The sequence below is a fragment of the Thermobia domestica genome, chromosome 13 (assembly GCF_964235325.1).
Source record: "Thermobia domestica chromosome 13, izTheDome1.hap1.1, whole genome shotgun sequence".
NCBI classification, from domain to species: Eukaryota; Metazoa; Arthropoda; class Insecta; order Zygentoma; family Lepismatidae; genus Thermobia; species Thermobia domestica.
Window position 1 is genome coordinate 137,541,401 of NC_137466.1, and position 22,876 is coordinate 137,564,276.

Here is a 22,876-nt window from a genome sequence, read left to right on the forward strand (position 1 = left end):
AAACAGTTCCAAACCTCTAGTTGTTGGTTTTCTATAATTTTTGCGGCGAATTATGTAAGCAGTGAGGTGTATCGCAAAACACTATGGTAAATAATGTATTGTATTTGACGGTTTTGATGGTGGACCTAGCGTAAAGAATATAGAACACTGAATATGAACCAAGAAACCATGAATACGCGTAATCATTGAGGATAACATCCACGTTGTTCGTTTATCTTAACATGAATTTCTTTCTAACACAAAGAATAAATCCGAATTGATATCACTTCTGACTAAATATCTCGAGAAATCTGGTTGTATCGTACATCAATCACCTGGAGATACACACACATTAGTTGTGTTAATCGCAACAAATCTTGCAAAATATGGGTCGTCAGTAATAGTAGGAGAAGAATAAGATATTTGGGTTCTGATGATAGAACTCACAACAACTGAGACTTTCATGCTTATTCCTGGCTAGAAAACCACCACATAAGATATACACCAGTGCCAAACTTCAGAGAGCATTGGGAGATATGGTGAACTGCATTTTACTTCTACATGCCTACACTGGTTGTGATACAACTTCTGCTCCACACGGTAAAGGGAAGAAAGTTGCGTACAAAATAGTGGGGAAAAAATGAAAAACTGCGTCGAGAAATGGATGTTTTCAACAACCCAACATCATCTGCTGATAATGTGGCAGCTGCTGAAGAAAAATTGTTCTTAGCGTTATATAGATGTGCAGAGAAAGAAAATCTGGATTGCACAAGATCCTGCATGTACAAAAATATTGTATCCAAGCAACGCATTAGTGACACTTTCAACTTAGCAGTACTATCTCAAACAACAGCTGCTGCAAATCAGTATAGTCTCCATGTGCTCTATCAAGTTCAGCAGTGGAAAAATCAAGAGATGACTCCAACGCAATGGGGCTGGAGAATCTGTGGTGATTGCCTTCATTCTGTAACAACATTTGAACAATCTGTTCCAGAAGATTTGTTAAAGGTATTAGCATGCAACTGCCAGGCGAACTGCGGAAACAATTGTGGGTGCAAAAGAAGAGAGTTAGATCGTACATTTTGTGGGCAGAGTAGTGGATACGGATGTGGTAATAGCACTACTTATATTGAAGATGCAGATGAAGGAAGTGATGATGAAGCTGTTATCAAAACCAACTTCTTTGAGAAGGACGTTAACGAAAACTGTGGACATTCAACTGCAAAGTGCCATCGAGAAAAGTAAGTCTCAAAGTACAAACTTTTGTTTAAGTTAATTATTCATCGCAAGGCCTCTTACGGTGCCATATACATCGATCAGCAGTTAAATTAGAGACAGCAGGACAGTTGCAGAAACCGCCCTGCAGATGCTCCACCAATGTATATGAACGAAATACTCAGGGTACTGCTGACGTGTACTTCCTCTCTCGGTATCCGTATTAGTGCAGTGTGTGATGGGCAAGACGAAGGACCTGAGTGCACTTGACCGTGGTCAAATCGTAGGGGCCAGACGACTGGATGGATCAATTTCGGAAGTGTCACTCGGATATTAAAAGGCAACTGTGTCAAAGGTGTATCGTGAGTACCTGGCTTCCGGTAAAACAGCATCCATACGGGAAAACTGCCGCGGACAGGGGTGTCGATGTCAGGGTAGACGCCGAGTGGCCCGCATCGTAACAGCCGATAGACAGGCCACAGTGCGTCGAATTGCGGAGAAGTTTAATGCAAGACAACAACGCCATATCAGCAGCGACACAATTCGCAACCACCTGCCCGCCATGGAGTACAGAAGCCATCGAGCCGCGCGAGTATCCCTTCAAACAGCACAACGATTGAAACAACATCTAGCGTGAGCAAAGGAACAATGCCTCTGGACTGTGGAAATGTGGGAAAGTTGTCTGGACAGTTTCACATTGGTACATGCCGATGAACCTGTAAGGATGTGTCACCAACCGCAAGAGGAAATGGATCCATCGTGACAGCAGATAACTGTGCAGGCCGGTGGTGGTGGTATTATTATCTGGGGCACGTTTACGTGGACTGAAATGGGTCCCCTAACACGAATAACATAGTCCCTCACAGGTAAACACTACCGCGATATTCCGGACGACCATGTCATGTCATTTGCTCGGCTGCTACATCCAGGTAGTGACCTCATCTTGCAGCAGGACAATGCGCCGGCCCACTGCTCCAGAATGGGAACAAACTGGTTTGATGAACACTCCTCTAGTCTGGCAACACACTCATCGGACCTCAATCTATTCTAACATATCTGGGATGAAATGGAACAATGCCTTCGGCTGTGGACCCTCTTCCAACTAACCTGCAAGCTCTGTGGGAGACTTTGCAGCAGATATGGATTGAGATTCCACAATAACACTTCAGGCGCCTCGTGGAGTCCATGCCGCGGGGGGTAACTTCCGTTATCAAAGCGAAAGGTGGTGTTACACGCTATTAGGCAGGTGTCTATAATTCAACTGGTAATCAGTGTTTATTGTCTGCCTTTTTATAACTACAATAGACTTAAGTTTAGTAGTGTAATAGATGCGGAGAAGAATCTAAGCACAATTATAAAGGCTAGTACTTATAGTGAAACAGTGAAAATCATGAAACAGCATATGATGGTATTTGCTGTAAATAGGATACAAAACGCACCTCAAATAATTCTGGTAAGTATATTTTCCTTCATTTAATTAATGCCTTGTTTAAATCACAACTTTTATTTTTTCCTAAATTTATATTTTCAAGCACAAATAGATAAAGGTGCCAACGCTGAGAATGTGATCACTTATATATAACCTATAATATCAGAAGCATAATAAAGAAAAAATGATACTTTTACATTTATTGGCTTAGGAACCATAAGGCAAAAACTACGTGCTGGGGAAAATTTCAAGGTGGCGTACTTGCTTATATAAAATGGCGGAAAACCTGCAATTAGATTTTCAATATAATATTAATACATATAACATATTCTAACATAATTAAGGTATTATTGTTTTAAATCTTTAAGTTTGATCGATTTTTGTCGTAATTACACTGGACAAGAGCTATTTATTCAAAAAGGCGAAAAACTCGCAACCGGATTTTTTTTTTTTTTTTTTTTTTTTGCAGGATAACAACATCAGTAAAACATATTTCAATAGATTTCATGTTTTTAAATTATCAGAAACACTGATTTCAATTGACACAGGCCTACATACAGAAACATAATTCGAAAGTCTACTTTCAGGACTCTTGCGTACCTTCTGCTGACGCCACTGTTTACGAACTATTTTTCAAACTAGCCAGACTTCCACGCCTGTTGATACTTACCGAAAATTGCAATGAAAAGTCGTCTCAAATCACTAAATATCTTTTTCTTCATGTTAGATTATTCCTTCATACATCTGTTTCTACAGAAATTATGCGCTGTTCGATGGCGTTTGAAGCTTCATTGCACATCTCTGACATTGTATATAGTGACAATATATACATCGTTTTAAAGCTTATGAAATTTACAACTTTTTTTCGAGCACATTTTTCGTATTTCTACTCTGTTAAGTTGTATGAGGCAATTAAAAGAATATGTTCCCTAATACAGATCGCAATTCTTCACTTTATCCTAAAGTCATGCAAAAATGGTTACTTGGAGAAACGTGATAATAACTTGTTACATTGCCTATAATACTGGAAGTATAATAAAGAAAAAATGATCCTTCTACGTTAATTAGCTTAGAAGTTATGTGGCATAAACTAAGTGCATGTGAGAAATCCAAGATGGCAGACTATTTATGCAAAATGGCGGAAAATACGCAAATGGATTTTTTTGGGATTTTCTGGAGGCTGATGAGGAAGAGATCACGAACAAATTCGAGAAGATCCCATCTTTTTATTCTAAATGTCTACCTCAATTCTTATTTTGACTGCACTATAAGCCAAAAGGGAAGTTTCCATATATAGCCTTACCTTCTTTGTTCTTAGTGGAATCCGAATCTCCAACTATATTCGTAGCACTATTGGTGTCACCATCATCCAGACGTCCAGTGTTTCTTAACTGAATCAGCAAATCCATAAAATCGTTCCTCTTAACCCTATTTTTCTCTCTGTATTCCAGCGTATCTTTTACAAAGGATCTAATCCATTTCTCTACTTCAGGAAGGGTAAAAGCAATTTTCAATGTTTTTGCCACTTTTGGCATAAATATAAATATGAAAACTTGTAACGCTCGAATAAATCCAGACGCATTTAATATTAGTGAACCCTTCTGTCTGAATTCTGAATTTGGATCCTTTAAGGAATTTCCTTGGACACCAAAAGCACATGAAGCTATGACGTCATTAGTAAATCTAGAGATGATATCTTTCACTTCTAACATTTCGCTATTAAAAGCTGGTTTATCCAAACACTGATTAAGCTCTTCAGCGCACTCCACTATCAAAGGAAACATCTGTTTCATTCTTCCTGAAGTGAAAGTTGGTGATAGTTTGGCCCGTAAGTGCTTCCATCTTTCACCACGAATAATAACCAAACTTTTAGCTTCCAGTGGATCTACACTTTCATCAACTTCAAAATTTCTATCTCGAAAATGGTCAAAGTCTTTTATTAAGATCGTTTTGATTAATTCAGGATTTAGGATTAACAGGGCTGGAGTTCGAAGCTCAAAAATTCCACCAAATAACTCTCCTTTTAATTCGTTATAGAAATCTTGATAAATGAATGCTGCTTGTCTTTTACCTTGAAATGTTTCTTTAAGATTTCCGAAGAAAAGTTGTGGCTGAATAAAGCGAACGTTTCTCTTCTTCCAGTAGTCATAATTTGCAATTAAATAGAGGTAAAATAAACCTACTGCACTTCCCAAAATAGAGATAACGGTTATTATCCACTCCAGTGATAAACTCATCTTCGTTTGGTGTACTATGTAGATTATGGAAATCGATATCCTAAAATAAAGATTAAATAAACAAGTTGTTATTCATTGCATTAATAGAATATTAGAAAATATACAACGCAACCGAAACATTGCGCGATTGTCCGATCTAGAAATGTTTAGGATAGTTCGGAGAAAGTGTTGTTATGGTAGATCAAGAAACAATGTGTCAAATAGATGGGCTTACACTAACTTTTACGCGAATAATAGTACATAATTTAATTTGTCGGGTTCCGTTGTAGAAACAATATGATACATCGACCAAATCACGATCGAACGTGTCCAAAAGATTTCTTGTAATTTCTTTAGCTACATATTCCGAACAGGTAATTAATAAAATACAAATATAAATTTTACCTGTGAATGTGCAAATAAATGTACGTTTCTGACATTAATAAAACTATGAATGTAACCTAAGAAAGCAAAAGGAAACTCAGTACCGGTTGTGTTACCCATGATAAGCTTTGTATTTATTGAATTCGTCAGTTTACTTCGAATAATTTATTTGCTAACGCAGATCAGTTGTTAAGTATATGTTGGTATCACAATCAAACGAGATAAAATGCCAAGTGACCTTCGTTGCACATTGCGAAACTTCCAAATTTAAACCAGAAGTAGTAGACCTATAACTTCTACCTGCAATGAAGTAATAGCGTGGGAGATGGAACTGCATGACTGGGTGCTGAATCCATATACAAAATAAATTTCTAGTTATTAGTTACAATTGTTACTATTGTTATTGTTACTAGGAATCAATATTGAAATTGGAAGTAGTACTATTATTGCTACTCCCTTTTTTAGTAGAAGAATAGAAGCTGAGATGAAATTTATTCTTAGGATTCGGAATCTATACTAAAAAAAACAATTTGTCATCTTCTATCTACCCTATTAGAACCATAAGTGGTAGTAGATTTCAACCATTGTTGGTGATATTAGAGGAATGAAGTTTGAGATTACAGCTATTCTTATGCTACTGAATCCACACAAAGAAACTGCTTCTCATTATCTATTAACAGTTTTCTCACTATGGTGATTAATACTGAAAACGAAAATTGTACATTTCCACCTCTTCTGGTTTGAAAAGAAAGACAAAAGTGAAACGGAATTTATTCCTCGGAGGTTGAACAAATATCAGTAACACTAGTCGCTCTCTCTTTACGTGTATGCTCTATGGAGATCAATATTAAAACTGGAATTAATATTAAGTTACTACCATTTCCAGTATTAGTGGAAAGGTGTAGGTGAAAATGATATCTTTTCTTGAGATGCTGAATCAATTCCAAAAAGTCGCTGGTCGCATTATCAGCTACTGCTTTTGTTTTGTGAAGATCAATGTTGAAACCGGAAATTGTTAATATCTACCACTTTCAGTTTGAATATAGGGTTAACAGATGAATGTGAACGTGTTCTTGGGACACTGAATTGACCACAGAAAACCGTTTCTCGATATCTTGCAACACTTGCTCCGATACCTTCAACAGACTCGGCAGGAGCTCATGTGGTTTGAATTCCACGTTAATCAGTAGGACCACGTCTCATATAACCTCACTGCTGAACGGGACGTTAAACTCAAAATCAACTCAACTCAACCTTCAACAGACGGTCATAGTCATTCTGTAAGATTTCCGATCCTTATACTGTATATACCATAGTTTAATATCCGAAAGTACAATATTCACGTAATATTTTAACTTTCGAATACAGTTTATCTAAAATTAATTTTTTTCTCATTTCTTAGTTTAACATTTTAAATTTAATTATGCAGTCAAAAATCAATATTTCAATAGAAATCCTTATGCTCATATGATTATATCTATTTTTTTTCGGTTTCACGGCTATCGATTTTCGAATGTTCGAGAATGTAGAAAATATCCTTTCGTAGTTTTGTCTATATTTGGCGACGTGTAAGATTCCTCCAGTAAATAAAGCAAAAAAAAAAAAAAGTCCCCAAATTTGACCATATGTCCTGAAATGCTTTCCAATATTTCGAGAAATACGGAAGGTAATCAGACACAAAACATAATTTATTTACTACAATAGAAACATTTATTACTATAGGATTTTTTAAATAAGTTATAGCTAACAAATTACGACATTGAGAACTCTTGGATACCCATTATGATAAAGAATTTGAAGTCAACTCTCTAGCTGTTCCTAGTTTATCGTGGCGGCCTATAATATGTTATATGTGTCAACAACATCGTTTACATGTTAGACAGACTATACCCTATTTTTATTTTACAAAAATGATGTACGAGGAAACGGGAAGATCTCGATTAAACACGGTGTTTTCGAGTACAAAACTCACTTGGCAGTAGTCAAAATCGAACCAAGAACTCCAGGCATTAGAGGTAAATTCTTTTTCAGTAAGCCACCGTGGCCCCGTTAGTTAATTATTGCTATTAATTTTAGACATGTATAATCTTCCATAACATTATTATGAAATATTGCCTAGGTAGAAAATTCAAACTAAACAACTAAAAAAAATGTTTCCCACCTAAATAGTAAAAAATATTTGGTATTTGTTGTTGCTATTGTTTTCAATCCATAATAGAATTTATGTAGTTTAGAGGTGATTCAGAGGTTCATATCAGGACATCGAAGACTGAAAATAATAATAAAAATTACAGGAAAGAGTATATAAATAAGTTACACATAATCGAATTTAATTGATTTCGTGATAATATGTTTCCTAAAATATACCTTGATATGTTTGTAATGCAGTGTATGGTGTTATATTATACCGAACGTGTCTTGTGAATTTCACAGTCTATATGCTATTACGAACTCATATAGTATTTGAGGTGCCTAGTATCAAAATCTACCACATCCATTTAGCTTAGTTTCGAGTAATCTTTCAAAACGTGTCGTGAATCTCCATATATACGCGTACAAAGTCCCATATTTTAACTAGTTTTTTAGTATGATATATTATGCTTTTAAACAAAATACTGTTTCCATGAAATTCCTTTGGATCAATATATAACAAACGATATATAGCTTAATTTCGGTATAAAAAAATAATTAGGCGGCTTTTGATACTAAGTGCATTTCAAAATTTAAAAAAGCCCTAAGAGGGTTTGATTTATATACATGCTGAATTAACTGAAGAATGTTAAGTTGTAATGCTCAGTATGACCATAGTTTCAAATTAATAATCGACTTGTAGATGACATCTACGACCTGATACTGCATCGGTGTTAGGGGCCTAAACGTGACAATTAGCTGTCAAATACTTATGGCAGACAAAGTGAGAGTGGTTGACAATGACAATCTAATTTTTCAGTTGAACATATTATATTATTCTTATTATATTATATTTAATTTTCTTGAAACGAGTTCAAGCACGAGGTTCAAGGAAGACCCACGAGGATATGGACCTTCCTAGTTTTCCTTCTTTAGATTGATGAAGCACGAGATGTATAAATATGTGCTTCACTAATTTAACTCCACTAATTTAATCGAGAAATTATGGTGTTGAAGTACCTTGTATAATCCTAGTTACAATATTAAAAGAATGCAGAATGCATAATTAGTAGCAATAATTTAGTCCATTCCCAAAAAACCACCAGAACTTTTCAGATTCAAAAACGTTTTGTTATATCTTTATCCTTACAGTTAGAGAATAAGCATTTTGTGAAAATTCATACTCTATTAATTAGTAGACTCTATTTATTGTTGAATTTAAATACTCCGTCCTTTTTCTTATTCTTTTAAGGTATTTGATAAAGAACTTGCTGTTTCCCTTCGAATGTATAATGAATCACAAACACGCCAAAATATACAGTTTCTTAATTTTGATTAGCTGAACAGCGGCGAAGTGACAGAAGAAACAAATCCAGGGCACCGTTTGGCGGAACATCAAACCCAGTAATAAATTATAAATTTTCGGCTAGAATGAATATCTACACAATGGGCGGCGTATGTGTTTGTGTTCAATTTGGTTCCAGTAGCTCGATATTCGCTATCATAAATAATCGAACGACTGTTTATTATAGAAACCTAGAGGAAGGAACCATCTGCTTACATATCGTATTCAAATATGGAATTCATAGGTAATTGGGTATTATTGACTTATTCCGCTATTACATTATTTTTAGTGCAGTTAGTATACACATATTAAAAAGTGCAAAGTGTTTTGATGCGGTATAGATAAAATTAATATAATAAATAGGATACAAATTATACGTGTGACAAAACTCAACCTATTTCAAGTAGATACATTATTAAGAATTTTCTATAAATAAGAAGGAAGTTGCGAAAAATATGTTTTGTCTAGAAATATTCATGCAATCATTTCTAAAACATTACGAATATGCGACAATTGCGATTATTTTCTTTCGTATAACATTTCAAAAATGTCAGATATGACGACTGTGACCAGGTTGTCAATCATCTAAAAGATTAACCTGAAACATATTTTGAAAGCTTGATAAGCTTTCATTAAGTTAAGGATTGATATTTCATATCAAAGACAAGACAATAAAATCAAATTCATTTTGTTTCTACAGAGATGTTAGAGATATGTGAAATACACAATGCTCAAATTGAGAGCAATGGTAGTGTGTACAACTGATGAAATATTATGCTGTTTTAATAAACAGGACTAATTGAAATCTTTTTGCTTCTCGTGAAATCTATTAAAAATAATATAATAAACTTGCACATAAATAATATTCAACTTCAAAAAAGTAACAAGTAAACACAGTGTTAGTTATTGATATTGTAACACACATGGTAATAGCTTCCCTGGTGGCATTTCTTCTCTTCGATCTTACGTTAGCAGTAGATATTCTGATATACAGTTTCACTGACTTACACAATCACTGACTTATCACTTATACCAAACTCACACTCTTACTTTGATTTATTTAGATCTAAATTTCGTATCCAAGCTGTATGTTAGTTGTACTGCTTGCTTTCGAAAGAAAGGACAGTAAGCATTATAGAAAAAGCAAACTCATATTACGTTTAGAAGTGTTGTAAATATTATTATTACTTTGCTAACAGACTCAGTTGTGTATGCAACGGGTGTTTACGTCCCACAGTCTATAATTCACCTTGGAGTAATATACACTTATCATATTAAGATATAAATAATGCAACACCGTGGTCGTGGGTTTTCTCGGGGTTCTCCCGTTTCTCCCACTTTCTTCATTCCACCATTTCATTCATCTCTCATTATCACCGTCTCCTTTAGCCTAACCGGCATAACCGTGGGACGTAAAACTCAAAGATTTCATTTCATTTCATTTCATGAATAATGCAAGCAGCAGTGTCACGTGTACATCATGTGAACGAGTTTGTTTTGTATGCCGTTATATTTTTTCAATTAATATTGAAACAGGAATTATTAATATATTTACCACTTTCGAGATTACAGTGGAGACAAAATATATTCTTGAACACATAATTGATTGCAGAAGACCGTTTCTCGTTATCTATTACCATTTGTAATGTATAGCGATCAACGTTAAAACCAGAAGTGGTTGATTTCTTTTTCCACTTCCAGTTTGAATAGAGTGTTAAGGGAAAACTTAGCATCTATTCTTAGAATGCTAAATCGATTAAAGAAACACTTGTCGCTATATCTGATCGTTTTTGCTCTATGTAAACCAATATTGAAGCCGGAAGTTCTAGTGGATTTCTATGGTTTTCGATTGCAGTAGAGAGTTAAAGATGGAAAGACAATGAATTTTTGGAATGCTTAATATATTGCAGTCAAGCCCATCTCGCTTTGAGCCCATACGTAGTGACCAAAATCGATAGTGATCAATCAAGTAGTTGTTGAAATTTTCTGTTTGCCGGACCGACAGGGTAATAGTACATGCAAATGACTTCCGGTAAACCAAACTGCTGAAACTTTACGTGTTCTGAGGAGATATGTACTTACGTAAGTATTTGAAACGCCTATGTCCTTTCAATGCTTTTCTTTTCTTCTTCTTCTTCTTCTTCTTTTTTGATACAACACTGAATGGATTAATTTATCTTGACAAATTCGATGTTATAAAGTACTCGAGCTTTATATTTACATGAATTCGAAACCACACAGGAAGCCAAATTCTGGATATACCATTCATCATACAGAATCAGCTTATCCAAAATGGCATTATCCAATTAGGGTGGAGCGAAAGTTTTTTTTTTTTTTTTCGAAATTCGAATTTGGATAGGGGGCAAAAGTTGCATCATATTGTAGTACTTTACCATATAAAATTTCAATTCTCTAAAATAATTTTTAGCCGGGGCGCAAGGGGCTTTAAGTTTGAGATTTTGCAAATCAATTTCCGTTTACTATAACTATTTAGAAAATCTTTGCTGAATGTAGATTTTAATTTGTATTGTGGATAGAGGGCAAAAGATGCATCCTTTGTCAATAGATAACATGAGTTTTTAATTCTCTAAAATTATTTTTAACCGGGGTGCAATGGTCCTGAAACTTGGGAATAATAAGACGAAAAGTGATCAACTATAAGCATTTTGCGAGTTTGTCATAAAAAAGGCTTTTTGCTATTTAATAAGTCTTCTGATATCCTACAATGAACTTTTGGCAGTATTGTTAATAGTATAATAGTTTGGTTGGTGGTGATAGTGACGTAACTAGGGGGAAACGGGGCTTGTGCCCCGGGCGCCGAATTGGGGAGCGCAAAAATAGGCAAATAATTATTTTCACTATAAAGCAAGGAAAGGAGTTTTAACAAACTAAAGATCATAAAAAAAATTACCTCAGAAACTTAAGAGGGCAACAACGACTCACCAACCTTAGGATCATATCCATAGATCATAAGTTATCTTCAAAGCTATGTTTTGAGGACATTATAAAAACCTCTGCATCCAAAAGAGCCCGCAAGGTTAATTTTTAGTTCCAGCTTTCTGTGTTTCCATTTAACTTACATTGATTTAAGAGATTTGTAAAATGTTTGAGTATACTCAAAACAACAGCTTGATTGTTTTTCATAACTAAATATTCTATTCTAAAGCAACAGACTGTTGATTCATTCTACACATATCCATATCCTGATATAATTCCAAAAACATTACGATTTGCAGTTATTTCGATAAGACTGTAAGAATGTTTCAAGCATGCTACTCTCAGATTATTTGTCAATCAGTTACAAAGTAGTTAGTGTTTTATCTTCTACTAAAAATTAAAATATGTACTACTATGTAAAATCAAGCTTTACCACTTGAAGAAAGAACGGAATAGGAGAACTACTGTCTGATGCCAATATCAGGTATAATTGGGGAGCCTTTTGGTTTGGTTGGTCAGGAGGTGCTAAGGCGAGTTCTTGCCCCGGGCGATAACTAGCCTAGTTGTGTTGCTGGGTGGTGAATAAAAATGATATTCGATATTATCGATATTACTTGGATGAAGAAATTCAAGGAAAGAAAAGAAAGGAAAGCCAAAAAGCGATGTTATGGTGAAGCTTTCAACCAAAGAGTATTATACTCTACTATAGTTACATTATCGAATCTTCAGACTACTTGTCATTTTCGGAAACAAGATAGGAAGGCAATAAAGAACACACTGAAACTGGAGAAGATCAATTTTAGTTGGAAATATCCTTTGAAGAAAACAAGAGAGCAAGCACAGATTGGATGAACGCAAATGAGAAAATTCGTCCCAACATTAGCAAAAGTGAAGGAGGAAACCGGCATGACTAGAAGAAAAATTGCAGCAATTGCTACGGAGGTTCTGGAAGATTTTTAATATGTGAGTCTAGAGCAGTCCCAAAACATAATTGACAGAAGTAAAATTCAAAGAGAGGTTGTGAAAAATGGTATAAGTGTAAGAACTAAAGAGACTGTTAAAAGTTAAACTTCGTGCCATCTATTTTGATTGGAAGAAAGACCAAACGCTCACGACGTCCGGAAGTCAGAAATATGAAGATAGAAGAACATTATTCTATCCGTGTAGAACCGGGAAACAAATTTTCAGCTATGCCGGAAATGCTTTGACCGGATCAGCATCAACAAAAAATATTGCTAGTTTCATCTGCCGCGAATTACAAGAAAATAATGTGGACCTATCAGATGTGGTAGCTATCAGCTGCGATGGCACTAATATTAATGTTGGGTCAAAAGGAGGAGTGATTAGAGTGCTCGAAAACCATTTAGGGAGGCCCTTGCTGTGGTGCATATGCTTATTGCAGTTCATTGAACTACCACTTTGTCATTTACTAAAAGAAATCGATGGTGTAAGTACTAGCCCTTACACTTTCTTTCGCTCTATTGGTAGATCATTTGTGAATTGTGAAACAAATTCAGTGTACGGCTTCGAAAAGATTTCTTCAGAACCTCCTACACTCCTAAATGTGCCTGATCCACTGGCGGATCCACGTGGGGGGCGGAGGGGGCGACCGCCCCCCCAAAGGTATTCTACTTCCAGCATGTATCGTTCGGAAATACAAATATTGTCTTTTTCCGGCCGATCCAATCTGTGTAACAAGCCTAGTAGAGTCTAATCAAAATGTGTAATACTTAATGGTACTTAATACAGACATATTTGAATTCTGAGTACTTCTGTCCCTAGTTCCTTGGGACGGTTACCATAAGCCGCAAACGAGAGAGAATGATTTATACGTTCAACGAACAGCTGTAGGAAGAAGGAAAGACGGCTCACTCTGTGAACTAAAAATTATATTTTAAAACTGTGTCCTAGAAAAAAAATGTTCGGGATGGAAATCAAAACCTGAAACTCCAATTACTTTTACCTTGAATAAAGAGAAATATAGAAAATTCAGCACTCCTTACTGTAAAGCTCTCTAACTCTGAGATGAGACTTTTCGGTTGGTTGATTGATTGATATGTATTTACGTCGTTCGTCAAAAGTGATGCTTTACAGAACGAGAACCGGAGTTTAAAGTTGGATGTGAACCACTGTAGTGCGTTCGATGTTCACTCACCGGGTATCAAACCACAGAACCTCATGCATCAAAGATCAAAGGTACTCTCGATAGATGCTACATTAACAAAGAACTGTGATTTTTGAGGTTCAACACGGAAACAGTCATTGTGGCTTTTAATGGCATTTCATCTTTTCTTGGGAAATAATACAAGCTACAAGCTGTTGTGGTCCTGATTTTCGCACAGGCCAAACCACTTAAGCTAGAAACTTAAAATTAGGATAGTAGATAGGATTTGTGATCTAGGATAGCACTAAAAAAGGATGTTTCGGAAATTCAAAGAAATGAAGGGGAAAAGGGGTGGAAATTTTTTAATAAGATGGTCATCTCTCCAAATCCATTAAGGTTAGAGACTTGAAATTTAGATTGGGATTTCTCATTTAAAGTAATTTGACACGCGTTTCAACATTTTTATACTTTATTAAAACGGGAAAAAGAGGTGGAAAGAAAAGGGAGCGGGGATTGCAATTATTATAATAAGATATCTAAGAATCTTTGAAGGTTAGAAACATGGAATTTGTTATATGGACTTCTCACTTAAAACAATTCAATACATATTTCAGCGTTTTTGTATCCTCCTTTTTCTTCTTCTTCTTCTTCTTCTTCTTCTTATTATTATTATTATTATTATTATTATTATTATTAGTAGTAGTAGTAGTAGTAGTAGTAGTAATAGTAGTAGTAGTAGTAGTAGTAGTAGTAGTAGTAGTAGTAGTAGTAGTAGTAGTATTAGTATTAGTATTAGTATTAGTATTATTATAATAAGATGCCTATATCTCGGAATCACTTACGGCTAGATATATGAAAGTTGCTAGTTTGATTATTCATTTAAAATAATGAAACATGGATTTGAGCATTTTTTGCCACTTAACGTAGAAGGGCAAAAACAGAGGTGTGGGTTCACTAAAATGTTTGTGAGGTGTTTGAATTTCGTGACAGCGTTTTAGCTCAATCCAATTCTATATTAAAGACACAGAAGGGAGAACACGAAATATTGTGTAACAGTACCACGTAGAAGCATTTGCTATATTGTGTGAAGCCGTATTCCGAACAAATTAGGGGGGGGGGAGCGAAATCCCACTTAAGCAAAGGCTACTATAATATACTTTTATTGTTGTTGTAAGCATGACTATAATTATACATGCTTCTAAATGCTGCTTTTAAGAAATTACCTAATGGAGCCAATTTCCAATCCCCTGTTCCTAATCTGGTCTAATGCGTATTTTTTTTGTTGTTTTACATACTCAATTATACCACTGCAAAAGCGGAACATTCGGACAAAATACCCTATACGGTGCTCATGGTTCCAGGTTCGATTCCCGGTAAGGGTACATTTTAACGAAAAAAGTTGTTCGAATTCCACTATAATCAGTAAGTGCACGTCTTCTTTAGCCGCCATGTCATTACCGTGGAACGTTAAACTCAAGCAACAAATCAAAATACCCTATGTACAGAGGTCTATACTTTTGTAATAATGTCCTATATTTGTCTTCTTGCTCTCTCCTGTTTAAGTGGAAAATTCCTGTATGCACCAGAAATTGAATTCACATTCATCTTTAAATACATTAATTGAGTACTGTTGGGAGCTTTTCTTGAAAAATGAACAATTCCATGGGTGCCGAAGTTTATCAGTCAGTGACTGCCCAACTCCTCGTGAATCCTGGGTACTATACCAATCATAGAAATGTTTTCTTTACCTTTGATACATCAGAAGATTTTGGTACGATTTATATAGCCCAATCTTAACGCTCACTTAAGAAAATGTCAACAATGTTGACAAACTGAAATCATGGTGAAAAATGAAACGTAACGGAAATTCAACATCTTGCCCTCAGGAAATGTTATTCGCATAGCGCCAGAGATCAAAGATGATGTCCCTCTCAGAGAGTCACTGAAAAAAAATGTCATGCATACGGATCGACGACCGGAACATACCCTCTCATTCTATTGGATAATGAAATTGATAAATTTATGTCAAGCTTCATGTTTTCTTGCGATCACTTTAGTGAAACAAAGGGAAGCTATATTTATATACACAGAGGAGAAATGGGACAGGCTTCGTGGGAGATAAAAGATGACAGGATAATTACCATCGTCAATATAACACTTTCTTTTGTGTAAGTACTGTCCAATACAGCGCATCTGATAAATCACGGTGACTGAGTGTGAAGTGAATCATGATGCCGCCACGCCTCCGAAACGGAAGTGCGTATTTAATTTAAATCTAGAGAAAGAATATAATTTAATTTTAAAAAAAACTTACAAATTCGGGTCATAAAATATAATCTGGGAATCAAGTTTACACCCCCCCTCCACCCCGGATTCATATGTGTCCCATTTTTCCAAATTGAAATTCTGGTCACTTTGAGGCTATGCTCACCTTCCAGGAAGCGAACCGCCCCCTCCAAATGATTCTTCTGGATCCGCTAGTGGCCTGATCTCAGTTACTTGTGTGAAATACTCCAATCTGTAATAAGATGAGACTGATAAAAGCCTAGCAGATTAAGAAACCTGGGAAACTTGGGCATGTTCTCTGGTTGACAGTGGCTTACAGACTTTTGCGTCTATATGTGTATATGTCAATGCCAAATCCTTCAGAGGAGCTCAAAACTCTATCAAAGTTTGTGGTTAAAGTGTATGCACCAGTGTGGTTCAACATCAAACTGAAACCTCTCGTCAAATACGAAGCTAAACATTTGTTCCTGACCATAAAACTTCCGCGATGTTTGCAAGAACTATACAAGAGTCCAGTCAATAAAGTAATTTCCAGAAATGCATTCTATGCGAATCCTCAAAACATTCTCATTGCAATGATTGATGTCGACAGATCAACTACACGAATCCTTGCTGCTGATAAAATATTCTAATCCAGAAAGCAATGTAAACCTTCTTAAATTCGTTCCTTCGAAGTGCCAGTATTAAACTTCGAGACTAATAATTACACAGAAATGATAAACTGGAATGAGTTTAACACAACAGAACGCTAATACTGACTCATGAGACAGATGAAAAATTGCAAGAAATTCGCGCTTCAGAAAATACATGTATTGATATCCCTGGGTTGAAATATCATACGCAAGTAGTGGAAAGATTAGTGGAAATAATAAGTGAAACTTCTTTCAGTATATGGGGCACGAGAGAGCGATTTCTTTATTCGTTCCAAAATTGACTCGAGAAGATACATGTCTACTTTTGAGACAAAGTCGCAGTATTTTGCAGGAAGACGTGAACATGAAACATTTAATCTAATGTTGGCTGGTGTGTGGGATTGAACTCGACGGCAGCCACCTCTTAACCCTTTGGGGATCCTGGCATTTTGGGCTATTTTTTAGACTTTCAGTCAAGCAGCTACTGCATCGTCACTATTTATCCTAGGATCATGGTTCATACCTCATTCTCTTCAGAATAGAGCTGGCTTTCAAATGGTACCACTTGCATACCCATACCATATACCAGGAGAGGGAAAATTGGTGTCGAAGGGAAAATTTTGAGGGGATTTTTTTTGTCCAAATATGGGCCCCCCTGCCCCCTTCCTGCGTGAACGTAGAGACCTCCAAAAAATCTGATAAATAGTACTTGGTAAACTAAATATGTGTACCAAATTTCAAGCTTCTATCTTGAATAGTAAGGGCGGAAGAAATTTTATCAAAAATTTCCACAATGCCCCAAATTGCCACAAAACACTATGATCTCAGGGAAAAAATTTCCTGAGACATCCCTAATTACCCTAGGGACATGTGTCGCCCATATTCTCTTCTGAATAGAACTGCCTTCAGGCGGTACCATTCACATGTCTCCATCATGTATCTAAGGCGGGAAATTCCAGAAAAAAGGGATTTTTTTGGTCTAAATTTCCCTTTTTTCAACTTTTAGCCCCTCTGGACCCCCTGTTTTAACGCAGAAATCTGAAAAAAAAATCTGTTAAATGCTACTCGGTGGACTGAATGTTTGTGCACAATTTCAATCTTCTAGGTGCAAAAATAAGCCCGCCAAAAAAATCAGAAAATTCCCCATGTTACCTTATACAGAAGTATATTTTGAAAAAAATTCACTGAGACGTCCCTAATTACCCTAGAATAATAATTCGACCGTCATTCTCTTCAGAATGGAACTGCCTTTCAGACGGTATGACTCACGTGTCCCCATTATTTACGTGAGGCGGGAAAATCCTGAAAAACGGGATTTTTGGGTTAAAATATCCCTTTTTTCAACACTTTGCCCCTCTGGTTCCCCCCTGTTTTAGCACTGACATCGGAACAAAAAATCTGGTAAATATTACTAGGTGGGCTGAATGTTTGTGCACGATTTGAATCTTCTAGGTGGAAAAGTAAGCCCGCCAAAAAAAAATATATATATATACCCACCATGTCCCATTTTTCCCTATATAGAAGTATATTTATCAAAAATTTCTGAGACGTCCCTAATTACCCTAGGAATATGATTCGACCGTCATTCTCTTCAGAATGGAACTGCCTTTCAGACGGTATGACTCACGTGTCCCCATCATGTCCGTATCATGTACGATCCCTCCTGGTAAAAATATCCCTTTTTTCAACCCTTTGCCCCTCTGGTTCCCCCCCTGTTTTAGCACTGACATCGGAACAAAAAATCTGGTAAATACTACTCGGTGGACTGAATGTTTGTGCAAAATTTCAATCTTCTACGTGAAAAAAGAAGCCTACCAAAAAAATAATGAACATTGGGTTCATAAGGGAAAATTTCGATTTCAAAATTATGACGTCATCATCTCCTATGTCTGCACGCAGGACGGTCTGAAACCATACGTAATGTCTTCTACAATGTATCTGGACTTAAAAACAACAACAACAACAAAAAAAACGGACGAAAAAGCTCAAATAAAAGAGAAATAACGCAATGTACGATGAAAAATGCGTATCGTACAAAATGTACGATGAGATCCCCAAAGGGTTAATAGTGAGTTCTGGCTTGATGTAGCCTGTAACACAGAATATGAGCCTTAGAAATTCAACTCGTCACGACAACGAATCTTAACACCCTCAAATTACAGTCTACTTCAAGCGAAAAGCTGTCTAATAATTACACAAATACACAACAAACGTGTATTTGTTTACAAAATCTACGAAACTTAAAGCCCATTGACCCGCGGCTAAGAATATTTTAGAGGATTAAAATTTGCCATAGTAAAGTACTACGATATGATGCAACTTTTGCCCCATATCCAAATTCAAATTTAGATTTTTTAAAAAAATTGGCCTCTTTTCACTTATTTGCATAATCTATCAAACTTAAGGCCCATTGCGCCCCGGCTAAAAATTATTTTAGAGAATTGAAATTTTCCATGGTAAAGTACTATAATATGATGCAACTTTTGCCGCCTATCCAAAATCGAATTTCGAAAAAAAAATTTTTGGCCTCTTTTTCACTCCACCCTATTATCCATCCTTCAAAGAAAGCTATGTTACACGATGCGTTACAGGTTTTGGCTACAGATTGTTTCATTAGGTTTTATAGCATTCTTTAAACTGGAGCTTGCAAATCTTTTACTGACTCACCACACACTTTTGTGAACGTCAATGATATGGTGATACATTTTTTTTTCAATTTTAGAGTTTAGTTTACTAATCATAGCTGCTTTATGTATTTTTCCCTATCTGTCTGTGTGTTCGTCCGTCCGAAAAAAAAGAAACATCTTTAGAACTAGAGTATTGCCCAATTATACATTCGAAAAATATCCATATGGAGAAAGCTGACTCTCATACAATCTTCATGAAAGGGAAAATGTATGCTGTGCCGGCCCTAGGAAATTTTCCACCCCGTGCAATGATATCATTTGCCATCCCCTTACTCCAGAAATAACAAATCCTTAAAACCACGATTTTAAATATACTACCCATCATGAACAACGAAGGGAAGGGAAAGAGCACTCGCACTTAGAAAGGCCTTAACACTACAAATACAATCTAGTTGTGTGTTTTCTCCTTTAAATAATACTCTAATATGTTAGTGAAAGATAAAGCAAACACACCTCTAGAGGATAGATAGTAATCATTTTTTTATAGAATTCAATATCAAGCTTCAATCTCAATATATCAGTTTGCAATTCCAGTGCAACTAGCTTTTTTATCTTTATTTCTTAATTTTCTTTCTACATCTGTTAAAATGTTTCCACCTTCAATGATAAGGAACTTGTTAGTGACTAAGACAAGACTGTAATAACTAACTAAATGGAACAGGTTTTCACTACTGTTCGAGAATCGAGTTCTTGTATTTAACAGCAATCAAACAATTCATGTTGGGATTTGTTTTGACTATTTGCTTTAGCGCTATGCATGTGACCTGAAACAAATGCGACCTAAACATCATTTATGAATGTAGTATTCAAACAGAAGGTCACATTAGTAAATTTAACTATCATCATCATGAAGTCTGTTTCCAACTAGATTAAATAATATAGTTACGACAGATTTTGCCGCCCCTCCAAACTTGTCGCCCCGTGCAAATGCACGTGTTGCACATATGGTAGAGCCGGCCCTGGATGTATGTAACATTTTTTTCCCCTCAAACACTTTCACGCTAAACTTAATATCAACTTCCCACATAGAACAAGGTGACCAGACGTCCCGTTTTAGCTGGGACAGTCCCTTATTTTGAACCGTTGTCCCGTTTTTTTCGTGATTCTCAAACGGGACGCCTAAATGTCCCGTTTTTAAGCAAACATGGCCCAGGTGTCCCGTAATTATTATTCAAAATATAAATGGCCAATGCTAATTCTACACTTTTCCGTACCATCACTCATTGGGAAGGTTCAGCTGCGCCTAGAACTTCTGAATATTCAAATGAGAATTGAGTGTTCTGTGGTTCAAGAGGGAATTGAGTGGAAATTCCGAGTGTTGAAGTAGTTTAAAGTATTTTTGGGTAGTACTTAAGTTAGAAACGCTGTGTTATCATTTTTACTTGTGTATTTTGTAAATTGAAAACACTGCTGAGTCCCAAAATGCAATGTGGAAGTCACCCCCACCCCACCCTCATCGCCGATTCGTATGCGTCCCGTTTTTGAAAGTAAAAGTTCTGGTCACTTTGACATAGAATCATTGTTGAAAATGATTGTAGAAATAAATAATCAAATAACTGGCTTTACGATAGAGCACACGATCACTGAACGAAACGAATCATACAGACGCCCTAATTTTGTGAGGACACTTCCGTATCTTCCCATTTATCGTCTCAAGGCTTAAGGACAGTTAGTATTTATTTTTGTAATACTGTTATGTATCAAACACTCATATAAAACAAAGTAAATAAATTATATAATAAAACTAGATTTAATTAAAAAGATATATCTTACCGACATTCAAAGTGTATCTACGCACTATTGTTTCACTCTGCCCGAAACAAAACTCTCTCCTATTGCAACCGACCTTGTCTCATGATAAAAATCATAATCAATATTGCCAACCTCTCAAAACAAAAAGTTCATACGCTTGTCTCTACTGAATTGTATTTTTTTTTCAACAGAATCATAAGATACACAGAGTCGAAAAAATACGGAAAATACAGTCTTGAGAAACGCTTATTACAGCGACCATAGAATGACTTAAGTTATCGTTGTATACAATGTCAGTTTCAGAATTAAGGCTACTTTACATACATGCTCTGGATCTTGCTCTGGACTATGAGATGACTAACAATAAAAAAAGAGAAAGAAACAGAAGAAAGAAAAGAAAAGAAAGAAAAGAAAAGAAAAAATATTCAGTCTCATTTTATAAATTAAGCTATCAAATTAAGATAACAAATTACTGCAAACGGCATTATTATCTTTGTGTCTATTGAAACAGCAAGTAATTAGATGTTATCATTATCTAAACTCTTTTTCCAAAACAAAGTCTTTTGAAAATAGTTAAGAGGGGGAGGAAGAGTGGCTCAGTGGTAGAGCGCATACATCTGGTGTGTGGAGCACCTGGTTTGATTCCCGGCTAAGTAAGTTTGTGGTGGACATTATGTTCATGGGTTTTCTTTGAGTACTCCTAATTCCTCTTACATTCCATCAATTTTTCCATTATCATTTACATGCTTTAATCATATGTGTCCCTTAGCCTAAAGAGTATAACTGTGGCAAGTTAAATTCGAAGATTTCTTTCGTTTTTCAAAAAGAGTCAAATTTTGAAGTACTTTTGACAAGTACCATACGACTGAAAATACGTCGTATGATGACCGTAGTGTTCAATACTAAAGTACTTTCGATGTGCATTTTCTCATGTTTCTCACTTGCGTTATTACTGTTGTATAATAGGGTGGAGCGGAAAAATAAGATTTTCGAGTATCGAATTCTAATAGGGCTCAAAAGTTGTGTATTTGCGTGCTAATTAATAGAAAAGTAACGAAAAAAATCACTCTTTGGATCTTGGATCTTCAGATCGCGCAAATGGTCTAAAAGAAATTTGAATATATATATATATATATATATATATATATATATATATATATATATATATATATATATATATATATATATAGTATGGCGTTAAATTCGTTGTACAAAAGCAGAGGAGTAATTTCTCAGATTAAAACAAACAAAAAGTTTCAATAAACATAGGACGAAAACCCTATCGTTTACGTGTTATAGGCTGCAAAACATGAGAAAATGAATTCTAAAGGTCCATAGCCCCGAAACTATGGGACATACTATAGGCCTAGTCGGGTCAAGACTTCACTTAGGAACTAGTATGTGCTCTATCCAAAAATACATGTTTTAGAATCCTAAGGTACTCACGCAACAATTTTTATGGAGGTAGTTGGAGAGTACTTTATATCATAGGCCCGTAGTCAAACTCCCTCTATAAAAGTTGTTGTGGAAGCACCTGAAGATTCTGAAACACGCATTTTTGGATAGGGCACATATTAGTTACTAAGTGAAGTCTTGACCCGACCAAGGTAGGTCTCATAGTTTTGGAGCTATGAACCTTTAAAATTCATTTTTTCATTATTTCGGCAGCCCATAACACGAAAACGAAAACGATTACAACGAATTTAGCGCCATACCATATATATAAACACCACCAAAATTTACCTTTACGCAAGAAATATACAGATTACTTTGTTTTTCA

General features: G+C 35.7%; 1 protein-coding gene across 1 annotated transcript in view; it reads right to left on the reverse strand.

Moving 5' to 3' along the window:
* Nucleotides 1-21,208, reverse strand: part of LOC145668557 (cytochrome P450 6k1-like) — a 38,356-nt gene extending 17,148 nt beyond the window's left edge. The window contains exons 1-2 of the mRNA XM_081736544.1: nucleotides 21,118-21,208; nucleotides 3,927-4,900 (exon numbers count right to left, since the gene is read on the reverse strand). Of these exons, the coding sequence (XP_081592670.1) occupies nucleotides 3,927-4,860 (934 nt within the window). The 5' untranslated portion in view covers nucleotides 4,861-4,900; nucleotides 21,118-21,208. The remainder of the gene's footprint in view (nucleotides 1-3,926; nucleotides 4,901-21,117) is intronic.
* Nucleotides 21,209-22,876: the final 1,668 nt, after the last annotated feature.